The sequence below is a fragment of the Melanerpes formicivorus genome, unplaced genomic scaffold (assembly GCF_026170545.1).
Source record: "Melanerpes formicivorus ecotype bairdi unplaced genomic scaffold, bMelFor1.0.p_v2 SCAF_16, whole genome shotgun sequence".
In the NCBI taxonomy this organism is placed as follows: domain Eukaryota; kingdom Metazoa; phylum Chordata; class Aves; order Piciformes; family Picidae; genus Melanerpes; species Melanerpes formicivorus.
The window spans coordinates 7,906,732-7,934,670 of NW_027142368.1; the positions used below are offsets into that span (position 1 = coordinate 7,906,732).

Below are 27,939 nucleotides of genomic sequence, written 5' to 3' on the forward strand. Positions count from 1 at the left end.
ACCAGCCATTATAAGGAACAGTGACAATAACTGCTGAAGTCATCAAAGCCAACATGATTCTGGAAACTGTAATTAAACAGAAGTAAGAGGCAAGCAGATGGAAGTATATAGTCCATGGCATATGGGAGATCAAAGTTGAAAAAATAATGGTCCTCTTTGGCTCTAAAATCTACTAACATGTCAACTAAGTGGCAATCACAGCCAGTACTCTGAATTTTGATTCAATGTAGAATGCACAGAAATAACACTTATTGTTACAGTGGAATGACAGTGGTATGCCTTTAAAGAAATTGGGGTGGTTTATCATGTTTTTGTAAGGTAAAGGACCTCATAGCTTTAAAAATAGCTGCTATTTCCCCCCTTCCCACACACACTTTTCTTTTGATTAACAACAGAGATAATGATAGCTAGCTCTGCTGTATGAGGCTGGGTCTCCATAAAGGCTTAGAGCAATCAAGTGGAAAAGCTGATGGATGCATTTAAGTTATTCAGGTGTTACTACAATATTAACTTTGTGTTTGTTTAGCAGGGAACTGCACTGATTGTGATCACTGGAGCTTTGTTGCTCTTGCTATGTTAAAGATGAAGTGATTTATTCAGCATGCATATTCCATTCTGCGATTATTTTTAGTGCTTTCAAACTCTGAAATTAGCCTTAAAATTGTGAGGTCTGCACTGACTGACTCACTAATGAGTTTGCATCAGCTGGGGAAGGAAAAAATAGCAGTACAGCATATGAATTCACAGGGTTTGTTAGAACAACAGGAAGGTTAAAAAAATGGAGAAAATGGAGATAGTTACTACAATAGAACTGGAATTTTTGTAGATCATGCTGCTTTGCATTAAATATGAAGGTCTATTGACCAAGGGGCAGGCACAGAACTTGGTATATGAGGAGATGATGCCAGTGATGGTGAATCAGAGCTGTGAATTTCAGGTCGGGTTTGAGTTTTGTCACATCACTTTTATGTGAACACAGAACCAAATCCTTGTCTTTTTGTTGCAGCAGAAATTATCTAATACCACTGCATTCATATGGCATAATGTGATCAAAGTTTTCTGTGCTGTAGTATGCCTGCAGTGTTCTCACCATTTCAGCACACAGCAGGTACCAGGTGACTTCAGAAGGCTGTGTGATGTCAGCGTTACATAAGCATCATGGGATTAGTGCTGCTGAATCGTGGCAGTGACAGCCTCAACATGGTTTTATTTATTTATGTCTAACATAGTTGTGATACTAAGTCCCTTCACCCACATCAAATTTAACCCCTTCCTTGCTAGCAGCTTGTGACTTTGGTGTCTCAAGAACTTCTGGAGCAATCAGGTTGCTTTTTTTTTTTCCCACAGGTTACATTTTTTATTTCAATGTGATGGTAACAGGAATAATTGTGTTTGCAAAAATAGACTGTGAGAATTGGGACTTTCTTCAGCACTGAAGGCAAATTTAAATATGAATTGTCAAGTGAGCTATTCTGCTAGATGTGTGGCATACTTGGCTAATACTCTGCAGGACCCGATTTCCCTAATTTTTGTTGGTTTAGAACAGTCAAAACAATATTGTAAAATGAATTTACTTAAACACCCTGAAAGAACTGTGTTATTTATATTGCAAACACTCGGTGACTCTTAGTTGTGAGTGACTGATGTGCTTAGTTTTTGTAGTAATTCTAAACAGCAATACGGAGGGCTTTTTCTTTTCCTTAGGTCTGTGTCCTGGAGATACCATTATAGGATAAATCTACTGCAGATAATAAAATAAAGGCTCTTAAGAGAGGCAGAAAATGCAGGAGAAAATCTGTGACATAATCTGCCTTTCATGATGAAGGCAGCTTAGCCTCACAGCCTAGTGATAGCTTGGCAGCCTGAGGCTTAGCATAGCTTTAGCTATTCACTGTTGTACTTGAAGGTCATTTAGGCAGCCTGGCTGTAGAGCCTTTAGTTTTACTTTGCTGCCTCATGTACCTCATAAGCTCTTTCTCATAAACACTGAGCCTCTTCTGCTTGGCCTGTGGGTACCTATAAGGCCTCTATTTCTATGCAAATCTTTACAGGGTAAGTGAAGCCCTCAGAAATCAAGTCCTAGTGAATGAAAACAAGAGGCATGTATTGTGCTATTTGCACAATTAACCAATGTGCTTTTTGCCTATCACAGTATTTTGCCATGGTTTACAACCTGATTTGTGCAAGGGGCACAGTATGAAGTTGGCAGTGTTTTTAGTCACAGGAGAAATTAAGCTCCCTTGGCCAAGTGCAGTAAGACTTCCTGCACAGCTAGCACAGTTGAATTGGCATGAGTGTCCTACTTGATATGAAAGCAATTTTCTGCTTTTTAAAGAGATTTTCTTACTATTTGTTCCTAGTCTAGAAAGTCTTTTTAAAAGCTAAGTGCTTGTGGCAAGAAATCTTCATGTAGGGTTACTTCTAATGTACTTCTTCATTTCCATCTTTTCTACAAAACATGTCATTAGCACTAAAAGCACATTCAGTAGTGAAAATGTATCAGGGGATGCTTTTCTTTGCCCTTTTCTTGGGTACCAGAAAAGCAGGAGAGCAGGAATCTCTGGGATGCAAGCACAATATTCCAGCCTGAGAAACATTTTATTTGCAAAGCTCTGAACTTTGCAATTTATTCATGAACATAGGCCGGATCGAAGCTACAGTCTGCATAAGGCCACAGCATACAGGCTCTCAATTTAAATTCTAGATGCTGACTTCTTTCTCTGCGTCATTTGCTGTCACCCTGCAAACAGTGAAGCTACCACTTCAAGGCATTTGAGGGGCAGGAAAAGTGCCATTTGCATTAAAGTACATGTATTTCCCATTTGCCTTGGAAGGCTTAAAAATGTTTCAGGAAAGAAATTTTCTTTTAGGATACAGCTGAGTTAGATACAATTTCATGAGCTTCTGTCAGTCTCTCCAGAGAGACCAACAACAAAGACTGAAACAAATAGTTGAAATAGACTTTGTTACTTGAAATATATCCCCTACAGCTAAAGAATAATGTTTTTCTTTTTGGAGGCTACTGTAGTTAAGGATTTGCTTTGATTTTGATGCTGTCCTTTAACGTATCAGAATTTTCTTTAGCTTAATGGGCTTAACTTGGTGTAAGAGGTGAAATACTACCAAATGTGCCAGGGTGGGAACACCGAATAACTTTCCTTTCTTTCCATGGGACTGAGAGCTGCACCATGCTCCCACTCTCACTCCTATCCAGTGAATAACCATGCCACAGGCTCCCCTCTGTTACAGCAGTTAGCACAAACTTAACCCTGAAATGTAAAGGACACTTCAACCTTTTACAAAAAGAGAAAAGCTTAACTGATGATGTCAGAAATTACAGCACAGAATGGTACAGGTGATTTTCTGGAATGTGTCCAGAGAAGGGCAACAAGGCTGGTTTATCCATGTCTCTGTAATTCTGTAGTTACCAACATTGGGTAAACTCTGAATGTAAGTACTGAAAGCATATGTAAAAACAACTGACAGCTCTATTTAATTTAAAAAGTGAAGCTTAAGGAAGAGGACTTCTGTTTGCTTGTTTAAAATAAAACCAAAGCAGAATACCAAAGCAGGCAACAGCAGAATTAGTTATTCTACTGCACTATAAGGTCATGAATTTAAATTAGTAAGTCTGGCATTGAGTTCTTGTCTCTTTCCTATTAAAATAGTATGTTAAAATTTGGGGGGTTCTGATCACATTAGCTTTATTGCTATCTAATATTGTTGCTTTGAGTTCAAAAGTTAATTAGTGCATGGGCATGAAGAGCAGCAATAGGTCACTTTAGTTGTTAGGCATTGGAATATGCTGCCCAGGGAGGTGGTGGAGTCACCATCCCTGAAGGTGTTCAAGAGGGGACTGGACGTGGCACTTGGGGCCATGGTTTAGTCATGAGGTTTGTGGTGACAGGTTGGACTTGATGATCTTTGAGGTCGCTTCCAACCTTGGTGAATCTGTGATTCTGTGTGAATAATAGATATGCTGGTGGGTTAATTCAGTAGCCACAAACCTGAACACCAAAGGGAAGGAATGAGTAGTTTCCTTGCACACAATTTAGGTCTAAATTATGATGTTGCTGCACTTGGTGTACAGCTCATGGCTAAGACAAGTATCATAGCTTATCAACATGGACAAACTGGAGACTGGGACATGACTCTGCATTTATAATGAGCAAATGTAGAAGGACGTTTTAGGGTGTCAGATAGTGATAGGACTAGGGGGAATAGAACAAAAATAGAAGTGGGTAGATACAGATTGGATGTTAGGAAGAAGTTCTTCACCGTGAGGGTGGTGAGACACTGGAACAGGTTGCCCAGGAACGTGGTGGAAGCCTCATCCCTGGAGATTTTTAAGGCCAGGCTGGTTGTGGCTCTAAGCAACCTGACCTAGTGTGAGGGGTCCCTGCCCATGGCAGGGGGGTTGGAACTGGATGATCCTAAGGTCCCTTAGAAAAATAATATGAATCTTCTGAGAGTTGACTTGACTTTGGGCTAACTTTCTGTAATTCTCAGTCCCTGTTCTTGTGCTTGTACATCAGCAGTAATTCTTTTAGGACAGCACAAAATGCAGAGATACTGCTGATTGTGTGTACAGGACAGCACAACCTCTATCTCCTGTCACTTCATACATGAATAGTAAATGGCAAAACACTTGATTTTTATCTTAGTGCTGTATGTTTTTGTGTTATTCACAATGAACTTGGATTCTCTCAAGAGGTTTCTTATCAGAGTTGGAAAGTTCTTTCATTCAGATGTGTTTATTGCAACAAGAAATGCTGGGATAGAAGTCAGGAGCAACCACTGATGAGGGGCAATGGTTTTAAACTAGATCAGGGTAGATTTAGGAGGAGGCTTTTCACATTAGGAGGAAGCTCTTCACAGTGAGGGTAGTGAAATACTGGAAAAAGTTGCTTAGAGATGTGGTTGAGACATTCAAGGTGAAACTTCATGGGGCCCTGAGCAACCTGATCTAGTTAAAAATGGCCCTGCTCACTTCAGGGGAGTTGGACAAGATGACCTTCAGGGGTCCCTTCCAACCTAGTGCATTCTATGCACATAAATTGCCAAGTAACAGCAATGTTAGCTAAGTTTGGATTTATTGGAATCCACCAGACTGCTCTTTAGCTGCAGTTGTAGTCAAATATGAGTCTATTGTGAGACTTTGGACCTAATATGCTAATATATTACCTCTGACAATAAATGACTTCATGGATTTGTTTGAAAGAAAACACAGTTCACAGATGGAACACAGCAGTGGTGAATCTGATCTCTTGTAGTTCTTATGCTGAAAGCAAGGCAGCAAATAAATGCTGCTGGTGGAGAGCATTCCATTTGCTCATTATAAATGCAGAGTCATGTCCCAGTCTCCAGTGTGATTTCATCTGGGAACATTGCCATCAGGATTACAAATGGCTTTCAGCCTGAAAATTGGTGTGTATTGCTTTAAACTTCCAGTGGGGAGCTGGCAATTTATCCTTCAGATAATAATCTTGTGTTAAGTTGAACATCTTACTGCAACTTTTTGCTACATGATAAACTGGTTCCTATGAATAATTTACTGCAAATGGTTACCCACTTCAGCTCTAGGTCTTTATCAACTCTGGTGGCTTTTCAAAGTTTAATAATAAACTTGCAGCCAAAAGTCTCATTACTCAGAGTCAGTGGAATTTCTGTGTTAATTGCAATAGGAATTGACCTTCTTGTGACTAGAAACTCTCCATCACATTATTGTGAGGACAAAGCCATGTATTTGTGTTCAAGTAAGCAGAGCCCATTTACTTTTTTTTCTGTTCTACAGCATCATGGGGGTTTCTGCAGGTTTTATTTCATGTAGGTGTTTGAAATGTTTTCACTGGAAAAAGTCTGACTGAATTACCAGGGTCTTCACTGCTCTCCCGGCAGAGAGATTTAGGAGGGACAGGTCCTGCCTGACCAACCTGATCTCCTTCTATGATCAGGTGACTGCCTGGTGGATGTGGGGAAGGCTGTGGATGTAGTCTATCTGACCTCAGCAAGGCCTTTGACATTGTTCCCCACAGCAAACTCCTGGCCAAGCTGTCAGCCTGTGGCTTGGACAGCAGCACTCTGCCCTAGGTTAGGAACTGGCTGGAGGGCCGAGCCCAGAGAGTGGTGGTGAATGGTGCCACATCCAGCTGGTAGCCAGTCACTAGTGGTATCCCCCAGGGCTCAGTGTTGGGCCCCATCCTTATTGATGATCTAGACCAGGGGATTGAGTCCACTAATAGTAAGTTTGCAGATGACAGTAAGTTGGGAGCAAGTGTTGATCTGTTAGGGGGTAGAAGGGCTCTCCAGAGGGACCTCGACAGGCTGGACAGATGGGCAGAGTCCAACATGAGGTGGTGGAGTCACTGTCTTTGGAGGTGTTCAGGAGGAGACTTGATGGGGTGCTTGGTGCCATGGTTTAGTTAGTCATGAGGTGTTGGGTGACAGGTTGGGCTTGACGATTTCTGAGGTCTTTTCCAACCTTGTTGATCCTCTGATTCTGGACTGCACCACTGCAACACAGCATGTAAGACCTGAGTAGCCTACCAAAATTATTAGGAGACAGCAATCAAGTTGGTAACTTTTTAGAAAACACATCAGCACCCTTCAGTTTGCCAGGCCCTGACTGACTGGATGTTCTTTTGTCCTTGAGCTGGGGAAAACTCTTCTGGGCAATGTAGCAGGCTGCTGTAGCAGGTAGTATGTGCTTTTGATGGGATCCCTCCATTAGAAAGGTACAGCAGTCAAATTACCAAGTTGTGCAAAGTTTTCAATTTTGAAATAAGAGATGGTATTATTGGATATGATTAGTGATACTAACATTAACGATACTAATCCATGATCATTAACATACAGGATCATTGATATCGATATTACTGGATAAGCAAAGCAACTTCCTGAAAGGACCTGCTTAGAAAGCCTAACTCCCACCATAACAGTCTGTTTCAGTTTGAAGTTATTTTTACATGCTACCTTGAGAGCTGAAGGTGCATTTCCCATCCTAGGTGAGAATACAGGATTTCACACCTCTTTTCTAATTTCAATGACAATGAAAAATGAGGTGATATTAGCAGGTAGGGTGAGTTCTCTAAAGATAAGCAACAACCTGCTAATTATCTCTATTAAACATAATTGCTTTTGATTGTTCTATTTCTGTACAGTTTTGCCAACAAGCAGAATTGTGTTAATTCCACCCCCTGCTCCCAGACACAGCCATCATTCAAAAAAGAGTTGTACTCTGAATTGGGCCTAGGACGATGTAGTGATTACCTTCAGGCCACACTGAGAAAGGCTGAGAAGACTAAGACTAAGCTCATAGAAACAGCTCAACCCTGAGGGTTTGCAGGTACAACACTATTTTTGCACAAGGAAACCCCAGCTATGGCGTGGCCACCTTGGAATGACAGTGGAGCCTGCTCCTTTGTTGTCAGTGACTGATGACTACCTTGATCTTCTTCTACCATGTTTACTTTGGTGACAGTGTGCTAAAAAATTGAATTAACAATCACTTTGTTAGTGCAAAACACAAATAGTTGACTGGCCCACTGTACTCAGCACTGGTGAGGCTGTGCCTTGAGCACTGTGTTCAGTTTTGGGCACCGCAGTGTAAGAGACATTGGGATTCTGCAGTGGGTCCAGAGAAGGGTTACGAAGCTGGCAAAGGATCTTGAGATTAAGTCTTGTGAGAAGTGGCTGAGGGATCTTGAATTGTTTAGTCTGGAGAAAAGGAGGCTGAGGGAAGACCTTATTACCCTGTAACTACCTGAAAGGTGGTTGTTGAGAGGTGGGTGTTGGTGTCTTCTCACAAGTCACAACTAATGGCACAAGAGGAAATGGCCAAAGGAGACTGAGGTTAAGCATGAGGAAAAACTTCTATACTGAAAGGGTTATCAAAGACTAGAATAGGCTGCCCAGGGAAGCGGTTGAATTTCCATCCCTGGAGGTGTTTAGATATGGTGCTCAATGATATGGTGTAGTAGTGGCCCTTCTAGAGTTAGATAATGGTTGGACTTGATCATATAGGTCTTTTCCAAACCTAGTGATTCTGTGACAATTTCCTTCTCATTTTTCTAGTAGTAATTTTACATAAGTGCCAAATGAGCTGCAACAAAATGTGTATCTGTGAAGTCAACATGTCCTAACGATCCCTTTTAAAGATCATCTTGATCTCACTGCCTTGCTGTATCTACCTCAATATCTCTCCACAAAAAAAGCATCTGAATAGATCTTAAATGTATCTAAAATAATTCCTGTTGGTCTGTCTGGAATGTGCATTCTAAAAGTGTACTCCTTTTCTACAGCATTATATTCATTTACAGGAATGTTAATTATGTAATCTATGAATGGAGTCTGGCCTGTGGTCTTGGTTTGTCTTTCCACAGTAATAATCAGCCCTTTTGGAAACGTGCTCTGCTAGGTCCTTTTCTTCACCCTCCACTTCTCCTGTAAAGCCATGACTCAACTATTCATTTCTCTATTCAGACTCTTAAAACCTAGACTTCACCTAACTCAGATTTCTGTTATTTCCATGTGGTGAAGAGACTGAATCTTGGTCAAACCTTTGATTAGTATAAACGGTTAATAGCAACTTCATTAACTTTTATGCAAATATGTCAGTTTACATTTGCTACTGACATCTTCCAGGTGGGTAAACAGGTGACAGAGTCTTGCACAGAAACACAACCATTTGTTTTGATCTATATTTAATCCCTGCATTGACCGACTCCAGTGTTCAGAGTTGCATTTTACATTTAACTCCTCAATCTATCATCAGTCCTCGTTTGTTCTGTTTCTCTGCTTTCTCTCCTACTTGTAATTTATGTTGTCAGAGCTTTCACAAATAAGAATACACACATATAAACCCACATCAACAATGAACACCAGCAGATGGTACCATCAAACTCTGGGAATACAGAAGATTCCCAAATACACACAGCATAATTTCCACCTCCCCTTTGTTAGACACATAGAATGGATACAGTAAAATGATGGATACATAAATGTGATGCTTCTGGCCATCTCTTTGTCTGTTGTGACTCTGATGCTACTAGAGTTGTCAAAGCCTTACACCTACCCTTATCAGGTGAGGCTTCCAAAGCACCATGTTGCCATTTCATCTTTCTCACGGTCCTCTCAAGAAAAAGGGCTGATTTCAGCAAAATAAATTCTATTTGTGTTTAGCAAACAGACAATCCCAGTGTGTTATCGTTCTGAGCTTATATGTAACCTGTAATCTTCAAGGGGACACATTATCAGCTCTGTCTGGCAAGATCACTTTCCTTCCCCTTCTTTTTCTTTCTTCTAGAGAAACCTCCCAGTTGTTTGTAGTGAGAGTGGAAAGAATTGATGTAATACAATAGTCTCATGCCTTCTGTCGTAAGTGTAATCACTGAGGGCTGTGACAGCCAGTGTCTGGTCCCATTTTCCAGGCTCTTCTGTCAGTGTGTGTTGACATACACAAAATAAAATGAGAACAGCATGAAACATGGTCATTCTATTTTCTCTCCTGCCATGTGTATCTGTCTAATAATATTTTATTGTGTATACTGGATTCTGGTTAGCTGCTTTAAACTTGCATTTTAGCATTTGGTTGTGGAAAACCTTCACTGATATTTCTGTCATATTAAAAGACAGAGATCCTTGCTGCTGAACTGCTGTGCTCTTTCCTTACTTCTCTGGTTAGGTACTATCCTCAAATGAAACATTATGATCACAGCTGATGGCAATACTCAAACTAACCCCACTTCCTGCTAGAGGCTGAACATCTTGCTCTTTGAAGACCCATGGTGCATGACCATGGGAAACAGTAGTAAGGCACATGATGAGGCAGCTTAATTATTATTTTTTTTTTCCTGTTTTCTATTAAGTAGTAAACCAATGTTTATGTGTTGGAAACAATTAACAACTCATTAATTGTCATTTAGAACAACTTTTAAAATACTGTGTTACCTCCTGCATGAAAGGAAGTAATTCAAAAGCTACTGTGGGGTCAGCCTACTGTGATTCAGAGAATTTATCTTTGCCATTAGCTGTTTCTGTCCAGAGGCCACAAATCCTGTTTGTGCTTCCTGTTGCAGAATGTTTATTACACAAGCAATCAGCAGCTCCATGTGGGTGTTCTGAGTCCCACTATCGACGATGATGACAACAGATGCCTGGTGGATGTGAACAGCAGGCCCAGGCTCATTGAATGCAATTATGCCAAAGCCAAGAGAATGAAGCTTTACTGGCAGTTTACTCAGGTAATTCTTACTCAGCAGACATTTCAGAAAGTTCAAAGCTCTGTTTCTGTATCCAAAGAGTGAGTAATCTGTTTGCTTATTAACAAAACAGAACCAGATACATCCTTGCTCACTTTGCATAGAGCCAGGAAGCTATGTTTACATTTGATCCCAGCATCAGCTACCTCCAGGGGTAATAAAACCTGTATTAAATTTTCTCAGTTAACAACAAATTATTTGTTTCTAAAGCAGAGTGACTGCTACAGAATTATCTAAAATAAAAAAACCAAACCAAAACCACCTGTTATTTTGGTGGTGTCAAGTGCAAAGTGACCTATTTGTGAAAAAGAAACAAAGTGGTTGTTGGTTGGGTTTTTTTGAAGTAGCAACTCAGAAAGGGGGTGTGAGTGGTGATCACAGCCTCATCATGAGCTACTTTTGCAGTTCCTTACTTAAAAGTACTAATGCTTTTATGTGCATGTATGTGTGTGAGGGAGAGAGAAAGAATTGCAAGCGAAGGCTGAGAAGTGATTTCTCAGTGGTGAGAAAGCTGACAGGACCCTGAGTCCAGGCCTGGTATCCATGCTTCATAACTGATTCGGAAATACAAGGGAGAACTATAAAAAAAGCCACTGTAGTTCTGGTGCTAGAGGACGTGCTCTGTGATCTACTGCTTATGGAGATCACTCTTCCAGGTAAGAGGAAGAGGCAAGATGACTCAAAGCATAAAGCATGTTAGTGTTTCCACAGAGGGACATAGGTTATTTGGAAACAAAACAGGTTCTAATGGTTGGAAGCTAAAGATAGCCAGATTTGGTCCTTCAGAGAAAGGTAAGATTTTCTTAAGGTGAGAATTAAGACATTGGAAGTTTACCTTGTCAGGTGCTGTCACTTGCTTAGGATAAATAAAATTTGATTAACATGCTTTCTAACTCAAGCCCCTGAAAAATGCAATAGCTGGTGTGAGCTGGAACTGGTCACAGCTGCTCCTCTGCAGTTTTGAGGCTGCCAGTCTGGCTGTGTACTCCAGCCCATAGGCTGAGGCTCCCAATTTAAGGTAGTTTTATTCCTGCATTTTTTTCCCCTGTACAATCCATGTGGGTTTGCAAATATGTTTTCTGCCAACTCATTAGGTTGTTTGACTTCAACAGCTGTGACCGGGGTATTTTAGGGCACTGGTAATACAGTTCAGCATCTACCTTAGAGCAGAAAGCATTTGGACAGTAATCAGAAAAGCATACTATCAACATAATCGGTAGCTATACTTGAAAATAATCCAGCTCTCTTGTCTTTAAAGCGTAGCTCTCAAGTAGACCTTAAATCCCTAACCTGGAAAGACATCCCAGCTTTCACTTTCAGTCTCCTGCTGGGCAGAGTTTTAATTATCTCTTCTCTCAAACTGCAACAATAGTTTCATCATGACGTGGGCTCACTGTGGCCATCTCCGCACTTAATTTTTGGTACCATTTCAAATAGTATAATGAACATATTTATTTAAGTAGCATTTCAGCAACATTTCAGTGCTGTCCACCTATTCAGTGATTGCTCTGTGTCACCAACCCTTTGGTGACAATCAATGGTTTTTACTTCAGAACACTATGGCTGTTTTGTAATATTAATTATGTTAGAACTAAATTGGGAGGCAGCAGTACAATGCATTGATAATTTAACTATTGATAGTTCAGAGATAGTTTACTGTAGGTTTGTCTGCTGTCTCTATTTCCATTCCATGCTCCAAATACAATCTCCCAGTGAAGGTGCAGTGCTGTTGAACTAGACTCCGTGGACAGTACTTTAGTCTTCTACAAAGAAACTTCTGCCCAGGAGAAGTGAAAGCTAGCTAGTTGTTTCCGTATGATAAATTGAGAGACAAAATAATTAAAACCTTGATGTTCAAAAAGGATTTTGCTAATATCCTTTGCAATTAAAATGCTACTATTTCACAACATACAGCACGGTACACAGCCCTTGTCTGTTCTGTAAGCTAGAAGAAAGCTAATGAGTAATCAAGGCTTGCCAAAATCAACTGATGAACTCCCTCTGAAATGCTCCCATTATTCTGGTGAGAGAATGTTTCTATGAATACACTGGAAGCTAGCTGGAGAAAGTATTCTTTATGACATTTTTAAGCTATGGAGTTTATTTTCATATTGGGCAGTGAGCAGAACTACTGCAAATAAGCAAGACTGCAAGTATTGATGCTTATGTAGTCTTTAAGTTTGTGAAATACTAATTGCAATGTAGATACTGGCCATAGTTAGTGCTGGGTTTGTAGCACCTTCCTGTGACTGCAGGCATGCATTGGCTTCTCTGGATTCTGTAGCCATTCACTAAGAACATCTGATGGTATAGAGAATTAAAATATAACAGTGCCAGTGGGCAACAGAAGCCTGCCCAGCTTTCTGGCAAAGGGATCTCTAGATAAAGTTCTCCTTCTCCACTGCATTGCTGACGAGTAAGGCAAGATAAATCCTTATGGCAAAAAGCAGAACACAGGGTCAGCAGTTAGTGGTCTTGCTCCTACTGTAGGTCTGTTACAGAATTCTTCATTTGGCATCTTTGATTAGAAGTGTGTGTGTGTGTATACGTATCTCTGTGTGTTTATAGAGCTCAAGCTTCAGTTCTTTTTTTAAAAAACTATCCTTTACTATGGTCTGGAAGTTTTCAGTTGTGTGGCTACCTCCAATTATAGGCACCTGGCCTCAGACACTCAGATGTCCACTGCTCCCTTGAGGACAAAATAACCATTTGACGGGCATTCGTAAGAAGGGAAGTAGTACCTCAAAGTGTTTTCATTATACATCATGCTGGCTGATAGGACAGAGGCTTGGGTAGATTGTGTGGGATCTGTCTGTAAGGGATAAACTTGCATTGAGCATTCAAAGTCTGTACTGTGTGTTTGTATAATCAGGATCCATCTGAGCAAGTTTTCACGCTCCACAGTCTTGTACAGCTGCCAAATGCAACACTACCAAATAAAATGTAGGCTTCAGTGGCATTCTTCCTTCCAAGGCTTCTTCAAGTGTTTATAACTGTAATTATGTCAAATTATGTAAATCAGTCCTGAAAAGACTCCCATCCACTGGGTAGTATTCAAGAATTTTATTGTTCAGGTTATTTGTCAAGTCTCTTCTTTGGGAAATGTTTATTTTGGGCATACTTCTATGCTAAAAAGTCCTCTAGGTGTTTGACAAGTTACTTAGTTTAGGCTCTCTCACCACTTTTTCATTTAATCAGAATAAAATTAGATCATATAGCAAAACAGTAAGTCATCACCAGAAATTACATGAGGCAGAGAGGAGAGAAACACAGGAACTACAGGGTAGTAAAATGGTCACAATTTTACTAAAATGTTAATTTAAACATGATCTCAAGGAAGCTGCTGTGGCATCATGAACTATTTATTTAGTATTAAGCAATTAAACCTGCTCATGTCCTGGAAGCTCTTCCTGGCAAGGAGCAGGTGCAGTGTGCTGGCCACAGCAGTCTGCTCCCCACTGTAACCGAGTGCTTGCAGCAGGTCAGCAACATGTCTACATGATGGTCACTGTCCAGCATGCTCAGCAAAGTTGTTGTCCTTGGCACTGCCTGGTGACTGGGTTACATGGGCTGCTGTGTGAGAGAGAAGGGGCTTGGAGATGGAGGCCCAGTGTACTTGGGACACCTTTCAGTAGAAACTGCTTGTGGCCCACGCCACGCTCTTCTGAACTGACTCTGTGATACTGTTAGGTTTGCTCTGCAGGCTAAGACATAGCACCGTCTAAATGCTGTAATCATGATTTTGGAGGGAGGGTATTGGTTTGGGGTTTCAAGAAGAGTCTCAGTCTCCAGTCTGCCTCACGTTTATTGCTGAATGATACAAAGGCAGTTGAGACATAATGCCTGCCCTGCAAGTGAAATTCATATATATATACACACACATATATATACAGGCACACACATCATCTGGGTGACATCAGGGCATCTAGAAAATACACCTTCAGCACGTTATGTTGCTGGAGGAATAACAACGCAGGTAAATGGAGGAAGTTTTTGTATAATTATTCTGTATCTTGAAATGTCTTCATGTTTATATGCAGTTGTATAGAAATAAAGCTGTCTCCTCTGCTTTTAACCAGACTACACAGTGGCACTGTGGGCTACTGTGAGGAATGTGACAGGTGAGGGCTCTGTGTAAAAAGAGGTGTAAGAAAGGGTTTTAGCTCTGCAGTGTGCCCTATGAGATTAATCCTTTTAAGGCTGTTTCCTATTGAATGCTTTCAGGTAGAGTAAGCTGTGTTGCAGTAATTCACCTTCCAACCATAGAAAGGTGAGAAGAGCTTGCACCTCTAAGGCTTTGCCATTCATCACAGACCTCAGGAGGGGAGCTTGTGCTCAGCACTGTCGTGTACCCCTACTCAGCAGCAGTCACATCTGCCTGTGATGCTGACATTGCTTTTACATGTCACAGAGAATTGTGATTCTAGTCAGCACTGGAGGTGTCCACAGGAAACGTTTCAGTTCAGGGGTGATCTACACTGTTCTGAGAAACTGCAAATAAAACGTGTGCTGACAACTGTAGTTTTCATATGCATGATTTCCCAAATACCATAGCAGGATTTGCTTTGGAAGGAAAAGGGAAGACACAGAAAAGAAAATTAATTAATCAGTTGTTAAGTATTCCACAGATTAAATGAGATCTAAATCATCATGCTTACTCAGTATTGCATAATAGATAAATAGATGTCCTATGTAGCTGCACAAAGAAAGGATTTACCTTGTTACTTCTACAGCTTTTGGCCTTTGCCAAACCATCATTCTGATTTATTCTTGCCTATGTTTATCTTAGGAAATTAAAGGATGTACAATACTACTGCTAGCTAGAACCATTACCCACAACCACATCCCTAACAAGTAAAGCAACACAAAGTGCAGACTGTGTGACAAGATTAAACTGGAGGCCTGTGAAACAGGCAGAGAATCTCTGTACCATTTTATTGTGACCTCTTGCTGAGCATGCAGAGAGCAGAAATGGAGGCTAACACCATTAAACAGCAGTTTCCTTCTAATGTCCAGTCAGTTTTCAACCCCTACATTAGCCAAGGACATCAGTGTGCAACAGGGATTCATTTCAGTAGAGCTGTGTGTCCAAGGGAAGACTGTTCCCCATGAACTTCTTCCATTATGAGAGCTCCAGAGTAGAAACCCAGCATCATTAATTTATCAAGAATTGGAATTTATGTTGTACTTCTAACCACAAAGGATGCAAATACTCTTGGTATGTATTTGCAGCATAAGACGTGCTGTGCTGCTATACAGCTATATAATTATGCAGTGCTATCTGCCTGGCAGCTCAGAACAGAGTGGTTGTGATCCTGTTAAAAGAAATACAGATTTTGATCCTGCAGGAGAAATGTAATGAAAAACAGAACCTGATTATTCAACTGATCGAGCCAACAGACTAGGAGGTTAAGGCCTATATTTTCAGAGAGGCCATCTCATTTTTACATAACTAGTGTTGCAAACTGTTCAGTTTCAACCCTCAACTACAAAAGAGCACTGCCACAGGCCTCAGGTGGCTCAGTGCAGTGTTGCTGTATGGGTCCGGTACATCAGCAATATTGTCTTCTATATTCAGCTACTCTCTGCCCATATTTGATCAAATATTACCCTAGCTAGCCTGTACTTAATATTTTAACTAAGTGGCTAATTGCACAGGCTCTTACAGCTGGAGGATAAGGAACCTGAGCTATTGTTCTGCTTGAGAACAATGAGAAAGTGACAGTTAATATTTTTCTTTTTGCTCTAGTAAATTTGTCCCTAATTCATGTACAACTTAACCAGTGTTCCTGTCCCATGAAATGCTTCTGAAGAACAGATGTATTAGAGTATTTGGGGCTTATACATCTTGAACTATGGCTTCTTATAAGCCTACAAACTCTTTAGTCCCACGTATGCAGAATGGAATTGTTTAGGAGTACAAAATCTGAAAGCATGCAGTCTTTCCTATTCTGAATACTTGACTTTGACTTACACATGAAAATATATATGAAAGAGATGCAGAAAAAGTGTTACATAGAAATACTGGTTTAGTGTGTTTTAACAACTGGTGTAAAGTTTACTTGCCGTTACTGCTGCAGTTAGGAGCAACCAAAAGTTCCTTATATAAGTTTAGTCTTCTATTTGGAGTAATTTTCTGATAGCAAGTTTTCATCTTTGCAAATTAGGTGTAGAACTTGCCAGACAGAAAGTTTGTGTGTGAACACAGCAGTAAAATGAGCTTTTAGTGGGTGCATTTCAAGGCTTTTCCAGCATATCACATTATGCAGTATTTACTCTCCTGAGGACTACATTTAAGCTCCAAAGACACTTGTGCCGAATTAATTTAGAAGGAAGTCAGCACATACCCGTGTTTTTCCTTCAAAACAGATACCTTATTTGCATAGTGTAGCATAGAATTTTAAACACCACATTTATTTACAAAGAAACTATTTGTTCTAGTTCCACCTGATTTTTCCTAATTTCATGTCCAAAAATGCAGATGACAGCTGCTGCTGACAAGGTACTGCACGGCATCATAATGACAGACATGCAAAAGAGTGGCCCAATCCAGAATGCTTTCTACAAATTCACTGATAAACAACACTTCACCAAGTGAAGTGGCAGGGTTTCAGGAGATCTGAGCTCTGTTCTTGGTCCCACCTTTGCACTACTGGACAAATCACTTTTTGGGTTCTGCATTCTTCAGCTGCAAGATGGAGGGAAGTATTTTTACCTTTAGCATACATCTTTTATTATGTCTAACTTCCTGGACTGTCATGCTTTAATCCCAGCCACCAACTAAGCCCTATGCAGCCTCCTCTCTGCCCCAGTGGGACAGAGGGAAGAATCAAACCCAAGCAGAACTCATGGGTTGAGGTAAGAACAGTTTAATAACTGAAGTAAAAATTAAATATAATAATAGTAATGAAAAGATAACAAAAAGACTGACATAAACCCCAAAAAAGACAAGTGATGCACAATACAAGTGCTCACCACCCACTGACCCATGCTTAGCTGGTCCCCCAAGCAGCAATCCACCCCTCCTGGCCAACTTCTCATTGAATTCATTTGGAAAAAACAACATAAAATTCACCCCAATGAGCTCTATAAGGCCAGAATAACTGGGAGGAGTATGGTGTGTGTTTGGCACCAGGGAACAAGTAGCATGTAATAAAGCTTTGGCTAATTTCCTGTCCTAGCTGCTTCAGATTTCCTGTATGTCAAAGCAGGTTTATTGCTTACAGATAGCACAGAGGTTATGCTCCCACCACAGACCCAAATTTAACTCCTGTTGTTAATAAGAATGTCAATAATAGTTGTACAGGACAGGAGGAGAGGAGACCCCCCAGGAGGCACCTGTCTGAATGGAAGCAGACCTTATACTGAATGGCACCAGCTACCTTTCTCTGGAAAAGCAAACTCGGCACTTCTGTGGGATTTATGCCAATACCTTTGTGATTATAATAGAAATCTATCACAGTTATGACTTTCTAATGCAAGGCAGAAAGCAAGACTTGAACGAAACTGATGAGGTGGGGTGGTTGGTAGGGTTTTTAATAGCAACTATTTTTCCCCCATTGTACAGAGAAGTAATTTAAATGTGGCTGCTCTTTTTGTACTTCAGCCACACTAATCTGTACTGACTTAAACTTACCAATTAAAGAATGGAGTGTAGGTCAGTAACTCCCTGCAACACAAAGTCCAAGATACTCTAGAGAAAGGCAGACTTTCCCACTTCTCTGCAAATTATATCTTAGTAGAAACTTCCCAGACTCTAATGTGTACCAGTTATCCATTACCTTTATTAGACAGGAAAGAGGGTGAACGAATCAACTTAAACTAGGAGCAAAGGTAAAAAATAATTTGTCATCTACATGATGATTTGTGACTTAAGTCTAAGTTAACTGAGTGATAGCCCCAGTGATTTAGGATTTGCTGCAAATCAACAGTGAAGGTAGGGCTTTAACATGGCAGTACTAAGTGGAGAATTGAACTGACTCAATACTGAGGGTTAGCACCACAAGGTTATAAAACACACTTCATTCTAGCAACCAAAGGATACACTATTTTTGGCATTCTGTCTCACATACAGGACACCCTGGCCAAGGGCCTGATCCTGTTTTGCCTTTGTTTGATGTTTCAGAGGTACAGCAGAGCCACCAAACTAGGTGACTGAAGCAAACAGGATTATTTTGGCTCATGGCTCAAAAGCACAGCTAGAAATACAGAAGCCCATCTCCTAAAATGGTAACCAGGCAATCGAGGCTATCCTAAACTGCATCAGCCTGTGAAAAACGGAACCTTCACCCCTGATCCAACCGAGTGCTTATCTTGTCTGGAACTGAAACGTTTTTCACAGCAGCAGTGGAGTTCAGTAGATTGACATTGCATCGTTCTCTAATCTATACTGTCACACAGTAGCGTGCAACAAATCCACAGCATTTAATCCAAACACTTCTCTTTTCTCCCCATCTTTAAAGGGAGGCCCAATCCAGAACCGGAAATCCAAGCGTTGCCTGGAATTGCAGGAGAACAATGAAAACGAATTTGGATTTCAACTCGTCCTTCAGAAATGCACTGGACAGCGCTGGTCTATAACAAATGTCCTGAAGAGCTTGTCAGCATAGCAGACTACATTTTTTACCCACATCTTTTGCTACTGTGTAGCAAATATTGCATTGTTGCCTGCTGTACTGTATTCCTCTTGCTCCCACCCTCCTTGTTCCTTCTCTTTTTTTGCCCCTTTGATTTTATTTTGTGAGTGTGTGGAAACTGGGTCTGTGGGCTGGAAATCAAATGTTTTTATTTCACAATGTTTTCATGGCATTTACAAAGCCACTGAATGACAGGTGATGGGTAGACTATCCTAAAATATTTTACAACTGTAAATAGGAAATAAATGGAGAATATTTATAACTCAAACTTTTATTGAATAAAAAAGTCCAAACACTATTATTGTCTACTCGTCTCTATGGGAATCCATTAGGAAGCTAAGTGGTTGTTTCAGTGTTTTCATTAATCCAAGCCTGATCTTGATGAATATCAGTGTTCTCCAGACTTGTGGTAAAAAGTCCTACCTGCACACTAGTAGCAGGGAGGATTTTCTCCTTTCTCCCTCAGGGAAGACCTGTCTAGGTCACTGTAGCTACTAGTGTGCAGAGATGGGGAGGAGGTGTGGTGTGGTGTGATGCGGTGTGTGGAGCTATAAACTATGCACCCATGTACTTTGCCTCACCACTACTATTAAATAAAACTACAGAGAGACTCCTCCAAACCTTCAAAAGAATAGCAACAGTTACTGCAAGGAATAAAAAATTAAACACCCCTGACATTTCTCAGTGGGTTGGCCTCTGTTTCAATGACTGCATTTTCCTACCAATTGTTCATAGCTCTTACAACTTCCTTCTTTTTAAATGCACTGTTCCCTGGCTACCACAGACTGGCTCCATCCAAGAACAACAGCAAGAAATACAAATTCCCTCTGCCTTTCTCCCTGCCTGTAAGGAGGTGTGAATCCAATGCCACATCATCTCAGCTAAGACACGAGATGAGGGGAGAGAGAGGATGAGTAAAATAGAGTACTAGCATTACTGGCCTCTTTATTTCCAGCTGCTTTTATTTGTATGTGAATTCCCTCTTTTATTACTTATTTATTATTTTTACTCTGTTGTTTGTTCCCTTAACTAACAGTTATAACCTCTTTTGGAGCTGGGTGTGTGCCAAACTGTCTTACAGACTAGCTTCATGTTCAGGACCAGTTAGCTGTATTGTTCCTTATGACTGTTTAATAAGTCATGTGCACATTAATTGTATGTGTTCACTGCTCTGCTATATATAGGTACCATATGTCTGCTGCTCAGAGAAGGCAAAGCTGACCCAAGAGCAAGAAAACAGTAACAGCCAATAAAAATGGACTTAAAACCTGCACTTTGGCTGGCTTCAGAGGTTCCTCAGGTCTATTCAAATGAAACCTCACATTAAAATTGGAACCCTGAAAGGGCATCAATAAACTGAGTGTCAGGGTACCACAGCTTAACAAGATAAAACATATTTATTTTCATGCTACACAAGCAAACCAAGTGCTCTGCATACAGGAGCATCCCAAGGGGAGGAGTCTCTGTACACTGTCTGCAGAACCATTTTGAATGTTCCCAAGCTCTGCCACTGACCAACTGGACTTATTTTTCCCACAGGCATTCCAAATGAACAAGGAGCAAGCTGCATGCTCAGAGCAAAAGCACAGAACTCATACAGAGTAGCCTGAGATAAATTAACCGTCCTTTCAACAAAGACACTAAGCCTCCAGTGCATGGCGATGCAGCCATAAAGAAAACATAATTGTGATGAATCAAACCGGTCCCTTGATTTGAACAGACCTGCTGTGCTCTGAGTAGTCTCTGGTTTGTTTTTTGGTGTTTGATGAGCACTGGAGAGAGATACCTGGCAAAGACTAGACAAAAGCCTTCTCTCAGGTCCAAGAATGAAGAGAAAGCTCATGTCAGCACAGACAGACTACTATAGCCACTATAATTCTGGCCAATGCAATTTCTTTAATTTCTCTCCTTGTTAAAATGGCTTCCATCTCAGTGCTTTGTTTCCCCATCTTTAACACCTGCTCTAGAAGTGGCATACAGAGTAAACCTCAGGCAGACCTTTTTGATTTCTGAAAAGACAAATACACAATGCAATACACCTATATTTAAAATGCCCACAGGTGACAGCCATTCTCATACCGGTTGTGAATATTTTGCTGCAGATGACACTGACAAAAAGGGAACTCATTTCAATTCAAAATGAGCCACCAAAGCCTATGTTCTTATCTTCTGCCTCTGCTGATAACAGCTTTCTGTGCATGTTGCTGTTATTTACCATTATTTTATAATTGTCCTTCTGCACAGTGAAAAGCAAGTCTTTTATCACTTGACTTCCAAATGCTCTGGAAATTCTCACAATTAATGAAGTGACACTACAAATACATGCCAAACATCTGTCCCAAGTATATCTACAGATCATCCTGAACAGCCAGTGACAAACCACAATCTGAAATCTCCTGCCACTTCCCTATGTGTGAAGAGCACCAAGCAGTTCTTACTCAAATCCAGAGACAAACATTAGCATGAAAATACTGAAATGCTGTACAACCTGTGGTGCCAATGCTTGTTAGCAACAGACAATAATCCTCACGTAAGTCAGCACACATACATTGAGGAAAGCAGCAGTTTCATATTTATGAGGAATTGGCCTGAATTCCCAAAGGATGCCTCAAGCAAGACTCATGCTCAATTCCAGAAATAACCCCTGTTTAAACATGCGTGTAAGTGGTGTTCAGAACTTGCACTGTAAACCCGTACAAAAATTTATCTTACCAGCCCCATTGGATGCTGCAAATACCTTCCTAAACAGTTGACAAAAACGTACAAGACCAGAACTGCAATGACAAGAATTAAAAGTTCTCCTACTGAGAGCAACATGCAAAACAGATCATGTGCTCTGAGTATTTATGGTGAACACATCTAGTCAGATCTGGCAGCTACTTGGAGTGAGCTAGTATTACTGAGAGACAAAGAAAGATCATCATCATCACCCTAGAGAAGTGAATCATCTGGATGTTCACTACCCCTCCCATGCGTTGCTACTGAGCACATTTTACTTGGGGAGGAAGCAGTATCAGTTGTAACTCCTGGCAAGCATCACTTTACTCAGCTGTCTTCCATCCCTATTCTAGAAAAGTACAGTCCAAGCTTACACTGCATTACCTCAAAGCCAAGTTAGCTGGCTACACATTAGATAACCTAACCCTTGCACCTGCAGCCGAATGAAGCTGAATTCCATACATGCCACCTCTGTTTTTCCCATCCATGTATATTGTGCCTAGGCATCTTACTAGTACAATTTTGTTGTATTTAGCAGTCAGAGATAAAGCCTCTCTACTCCCAAATCTGATAGCAGCTATAGAAATATTCAAGATGATACTTCAGACTTGGAACAGTTCATATATAAACCACGGTATTGTTCCATAGCATGACTCGTCTACTTGGTCTTGCAATCAATAACTGCTGTCAAGGATGGAAAATAATTCTGCTTCTGAAAAGTGATGCTTGCAGGTATTAAATCCTTGACTGAAGTTTCCTGGGAGAGATTAAATTACATGAAGCTTTCATCATCTGAAAAGATCTGAAAAGAACATTGTGTATCATATCTAAGCTCACAGAAGTCAAGGTTTACTGATGTAGTTTCAGAAGCCTGTCTATTCATTTAGATTTCAGATTGTCTGAAGATTATATCATTTGCTTCATGGAAAACATTCTCATGCCCTTTCATAAAAGATTAATATTGTCAGATAATCAAATTAGCTTGGGAGCTATCAACCTTTCTTCTATGTCAGTTTCTGTAGGAGCTTTACAGGAGGAACATGGCTGTTAAAACCCAACTCTTGATTATTAATTGAATTATGGCCTATTGATCTATAACTTTCTTCTACCTCAACACAATGTCTGGCACTGTTAAGGGACACTGTAGATTCAGCAGACTATTAAAGATTACTACATGAGTCAGAGGTATAGGAAAATTGCATTTTCCATCAGATTTGCTGACAAGTCACACCTCACACTTCCCTACAGAGCACTGTTTGATACATATATATATCACTGAAGCTTTTTGAAGCTATTAGCTATGTCAGGGTTCAATCACCGCTTAAAATCCTGGCTGCTCATTTGCCTTTTTGTTAGCAAGACTGAAGGAAGCAAGCTCTAGCAGTGTATAGGCATTGCTGGTACTGCACAAAGAGGGAACAGAACAGGGTATGGAGACAGACTCAGGTTGCTCCATAGTGCAACTCCTAGGATCCCCCTGGATGCAACTACAATTTTTAACTTGTGTGATTGCATAATGCTGCACATTTTGCTCTCCAATTTCCTTTATCAAATGATCTTTCAAGATCAAAGCAGGAGCATGCCAGCATTCATTAATTGTGTCCTGCTTCTTGTGCTAAAGGAACATCAGCTTCAGCTTAATGGTTCTTTTTATCAAACCAGAGAATTAAAGTCTCCTCCAAATGATAGCCTACTCAAAGCCAAACTTTACAGCTCAGAATGCACTTTGGCTTCCCCCCCCATCATGCCCAAGAATCCATCATGTACAGGAGTGAGAGCATTCTATGTTCTCTAGCTTCTTTAGTACATTAGTTATGGGTTCTGTATACCTGGCCACAGCTTTTCTCCTTTGTACTAAAGAGATATTGTTACCATGGGATGAGCAAGAGGTCTGCTTGCAGTCCAGAGTTCACTTTTCCCTTCTAAAACTTTCAAGAAAATGGGCTTCATGACTGCTAATTTGTGAAAAAGTTTGCACCGAGCTCCCAAACAAGTGTACATCATCAGAGACCACTCCCTCATTCTTTGAGCCAGCAGAGAAGTCTGGATAGTACACAGCATATGGGAGAAGAAAAACAGTTGGCATTTTACCATCTTTATAAAAGTAGTACTGACATGGTAGGTGTGCCTTCAAAGTGATCTAGAACCTCTCATCTACATAAACACAGACTGTAAGAGCTGGGAGTCAGACAGCAAACAAGATTACTTTATTCTGCTGACAGAAATGTCCCTTTAGAGCTCACAGGTTAAGAGGCAAAGCACAATTGTAGATATTGATGACTTAATAACTACCCTAGCAGAGATGCAGTTACAGAATGAAGGTGCAGAAAAAACATGGATGACAAGAGGAAAAAAGGCCGATCAGACAGCTTGTACTTGCCTAAAAGTAGTTTATTTCCTGACAAATAAGCAGCACAAATCCATGTATGGTGGAGAGGCTTGTGCTGGTTATTTGTATAGCTGTTGAACCTCTGCAACTCACACACCTTTTTCCGCCCTTCCTCCAGTCGCAACCCATCACAACACAGCTGCTGACACTAGATGCTTTTCCACATTGCACCTTACAGTGTCCAGTGTTTACCTCATAAACAGCATCTGTATTACCCTTGCTGGCAAAATCGGATCTGAAATCCCTGTCTTGATGTGTGCCAAGAGTTGCCTGTGAGATTACAATGGTTTATACGACACTTTTCTGACCTCTGCAGGTGCTCTGTTGTTACAGTAATAAGCACAACAAAAGTGGCATAAAACAAAAACTGTAAAAGGAAAACAACCAACTGAAACAAAGCACCGAGGAAAAAATTGGTTCAAGGCAAGTAACACACAGGTTTTGCACGTAAGCTGCAGACAAATGGCCAAATGGAAACCTAATTCTACATCGAAGGTATTGCACTTGAGGGAGTAATCCACAGAGGTAATACAAACATTGCTGCAGAGTATTCTTAAATTGCCCATTAAGAAACCAGGCAACAGTTTCTGTCCTGACTCTTGTCAGATATTTGGATAGGGCCTCTGGACACTTAATAAATGACACAGATCACATTTCCCTGGGAGCAGAACACAGAGATCTGGCTACCAAGATTGACATGCAAAACCATCTGGCTGTATTTTCAGCCAGGCCTTCTGGGTACCAAGGGGTTTGGAAATTGTCTTCTGATCTTATGTCTATCTGTGTGCAATCTGTCTGCATTTATGGGCAGCCTTTGCTTCCTTATCCCCTAAGGAAGTGGGAGGTTAACTTGAAAACACATTACCAGAATCCTTATCACGCTCTCAGTCTCCCAATCTATCAGTCACATTCATTTGAGCAAAAGAGATTTTTGCCCCTCCCAAACAGCACAGCAGAAATACCAATAAAGATACTGCAATAGTTGCCATAACGACTGCTTTCAACTGCAACTGTAGTAAGGAACACAAGTTTTTTGTCCACAGACCAACAGTATCTTTGTTGTTGCTCAGCAGACCTCTGTAAAGAAATTGTTTAAAAAACTGTACTCTTGAGCACGTATTTTAGACCTGCAAGCATAAAAAAGGGGTGCCTTTTGCTGTTCAGACAAAATAACAATTCTCACTGTTACCTTAGGTCCTGGTATAGGGTTCTCCAACCTCCAGACCACATACTTACATAAAACCTCAGAATTTTTTCAGCAAATGAAATTTGGCTCTACTGAAACAGACATAGCATACATCAGCCAGTGGCTAAGAAAACAGTGCTGTACTTCACAGGTAGCTTGAGTCCATTTTTGTCTTCTACTTAAGTATCAATGATTGGTACTAGCACAAGGGCACACTGACAAACAAAGAGATGAAAGTGTTTTCCTTTATCTTTTTATCCTCTAGACTACAAAAAAGAGGCAGGGGCTGAATTTTGCTTTACATTGTCATTTTTGAAGACTACTTTCAGAGATTCAGTCATTCCCTAACCACTCTATACAAACAGGGAATGCTACTGCAGCAGCAGGTTTGGCCTGGAACAGGGATATATTGCATCTTACTGCTATATATATTTACATATAGAAATTAGCAACAGCTGTATACAGGAAAGTATTTGCATATACATTTGAAGAGGCAGCAACACAATGTGCATGAACCATTGTTTTCCACAAACCCCCTTTATCGGTTGCCAGTTTACTGGAAACTGATAATCTATTCAAAGGTTCCTGAGCTTGTCTGCCTTCAGTCTGTACATTTTCCAATGTGCATTGACAGGCCAGATCGTTTGTGCTACTGCCATCTACATCAAGGGCACTTCATACATGCTCTTCCATGAGCTGTACATATTTATCATTCCCAACTACCTGCTTCTAAATACTCCTCTGTAGCAATGCATTCAGGCCAGTTGGGTTAACATACCTAATCCCAGTTATTTACACCATATCTTTGTCAATACACAAATAGGCATTCAGAGTTTTCCTAAAGACAGCCTGGGCAAGAACCCAGGACAGACACAAGGATTCGGTCTCTAGCGATGTTATATAATGCTGGCTCTAATGATGTTATCTAATTTGAAGATCAAGCACTATAGCTATTTGAACTTAGCAATCATTTGCCTTTTTTAGAATTGATACCTTGTAATTGCCAACTATTTTGTTAAAGCAGCAATTCCAGAGAAATACTAAACTTAATTTTATATTGTTATAATGATGTATTTACACCTCCCATAGATTAAACAACAGAAAGGACACGTGGCAGTGTTTTAAGCTTGGAGTCAAGAGACTGGAAATAGTTAGGGAGAAAAAAAAAGGCTCTGTCAGACTGTTGACTAAACAGCACTATTATATGGCATATGTTTTAAAGTATTTATGGAGAGCTTAAAATAAATAAAAGTACATCTGCATATCAAGCCACATTCTTCTGAATTCCTTCTAAAGCCTCAGCAAATACAGGTACTCAAGCCTGAGTGAAATAATTTCCCACAGAGATTTTAGTCACTGTCTATTGGCCACCTTTGCTTCACAAGCTTTCTGTAAAAACAAGCTCAGAACTCCTGCAATTATTGGTACATGAAAATTGTTAGTCTGCAAGGACTTACAGGGAAATTTGTAAAGAAAAACTCAGAAAAAATATGTTAAAACATTAGGAAAATACAATGTTGGACTAGTTCAAATGAAGTGCTTCATTTGAGTAATTAGTTGATTAAACACTGAATCCTGCCCTCACACAGGCTTTGCTTAGTAGATGCTCATCTTTCCGTAAAGAAGAATTTCTCTCTGCACCTGGTTCTTTTTTCAAGCTTTAGCTCCACCAAAAACCCACTAGGTACAGAACTGCAGATTGTAATGGCTGCAGATGTCACTGGGCATGTTCTCTGAAGCCTCAGAAAGGTAGAGTCGCCACTCAAAAATAGCTGGAGGAGAAGGTGTCTACGTTTCCCCTTTTATCAGCTGTTAAGACTACTCACACTAAAGCAGCAGTTTTATTTTTTCTGGAAAGAAGATCATTTAATATAAGTCCATTTTCTCCACCTTTCAAGGGACTGACTTTCTTAACACCATTTTAAAGTATTCATACAAGGGTTTCCTCCCTTTCAGTGTTTTATCACGCTGTTTACAAGTTATTGCAGTGGAACCATACTTCATGAAGAAAAATTAAAGCTACTGCTGGCATCATCTTGCTAACCCACAGATGTTTGGTGCAACACTCTATCAGGAGGCAAAGATTTTAGGGAACCTACTTTTTAAGAACATGGTCAGCGTGCTCCTATTGTTGCTATGCCAAAACATCTGTTCATCAACATGACTGATATTCTGTGAATAAAACTGCTGACTGACTGATACTGTGGAGTTAGCACATGGAATGCTGTGCTAGGATGTGAAAAGTTCTCTGATCATCTTTTCTCAAAGTCTAATTTTGGCCAGCAAACCAAAAATCCATATTGAGGGGAATTCTCTACTTAGTTACACTGCTGCTCATTTGGCCCCTTTCTATCGACCCCAAGTCTTTTCAATTCTGATCATCTCGACATCTTCTAAGGCATTTTGAAGAACTGACTTGCAGCGTTTGTCAGCCACTATCTTGAACTTCAGTCATGTCTGGCAGCCAGTCAACATCTGAGTGGGTGCTATGTTGTAAAGATGCATGTTAAATGAGCACTTCATAAATTCTTTTATCCCCCATTCCAATAAGATGTTTGATTTGGTTTTCTCATCTGAACATCCTGAAAAAGCAGAGACTGCAAAGTCAAGTATTTTTTACCATGCAGTGGGTACCTGTCACAAAAGAACATGAATCAGCGTCAATGCTAAGATTCAGTGACAGCACACTCAGCACACGTCCAGTTCTCTGCCAAGGAACTTCAGAGAATAGTACAGGATGTGTTAATCAAT

At 40.4% G+C, this 27,939-nt stretch overlaps 1 protein-coding gene and 1 long non-coding RNA gene across 4 annotated transcripts in view; one reads left to right on the top strand and one right to left on the bottom strand.

Moving 5' to 3' along the window:
* The window catches only part of GALNT18 (polypeptide N-acetylgalactosaminyltransferase 18), a 173,780-nt gene extending 154,563 nt beyond the window's left edge, over positions 1-19,217 (top strand). Inside the window, exons 11-12 of the mRNA XM_068147981.1 lie at positions 10,077-10,241; positions 18,722-19,217. Of these exons, the coding sequence (XP_068004082.1) occupies positions 10,077-10,241; positions 18,722-18,868 (312 nt within the window). The 3' untranslated portion in view covers positions 18,869-19,217. The remainder of the gene's footprint in view (positions 1-10,076; positions 10,242-18,721) is intronic.
* LOC137445866 (uncharacterized) overlaps positions 1-27,939 on the bottom strand; it is a 119,063-nt gene that overhangs the window by 10,900 nt on the left and 80,224 nt on the right. The window lies entirely within an intron of this gene.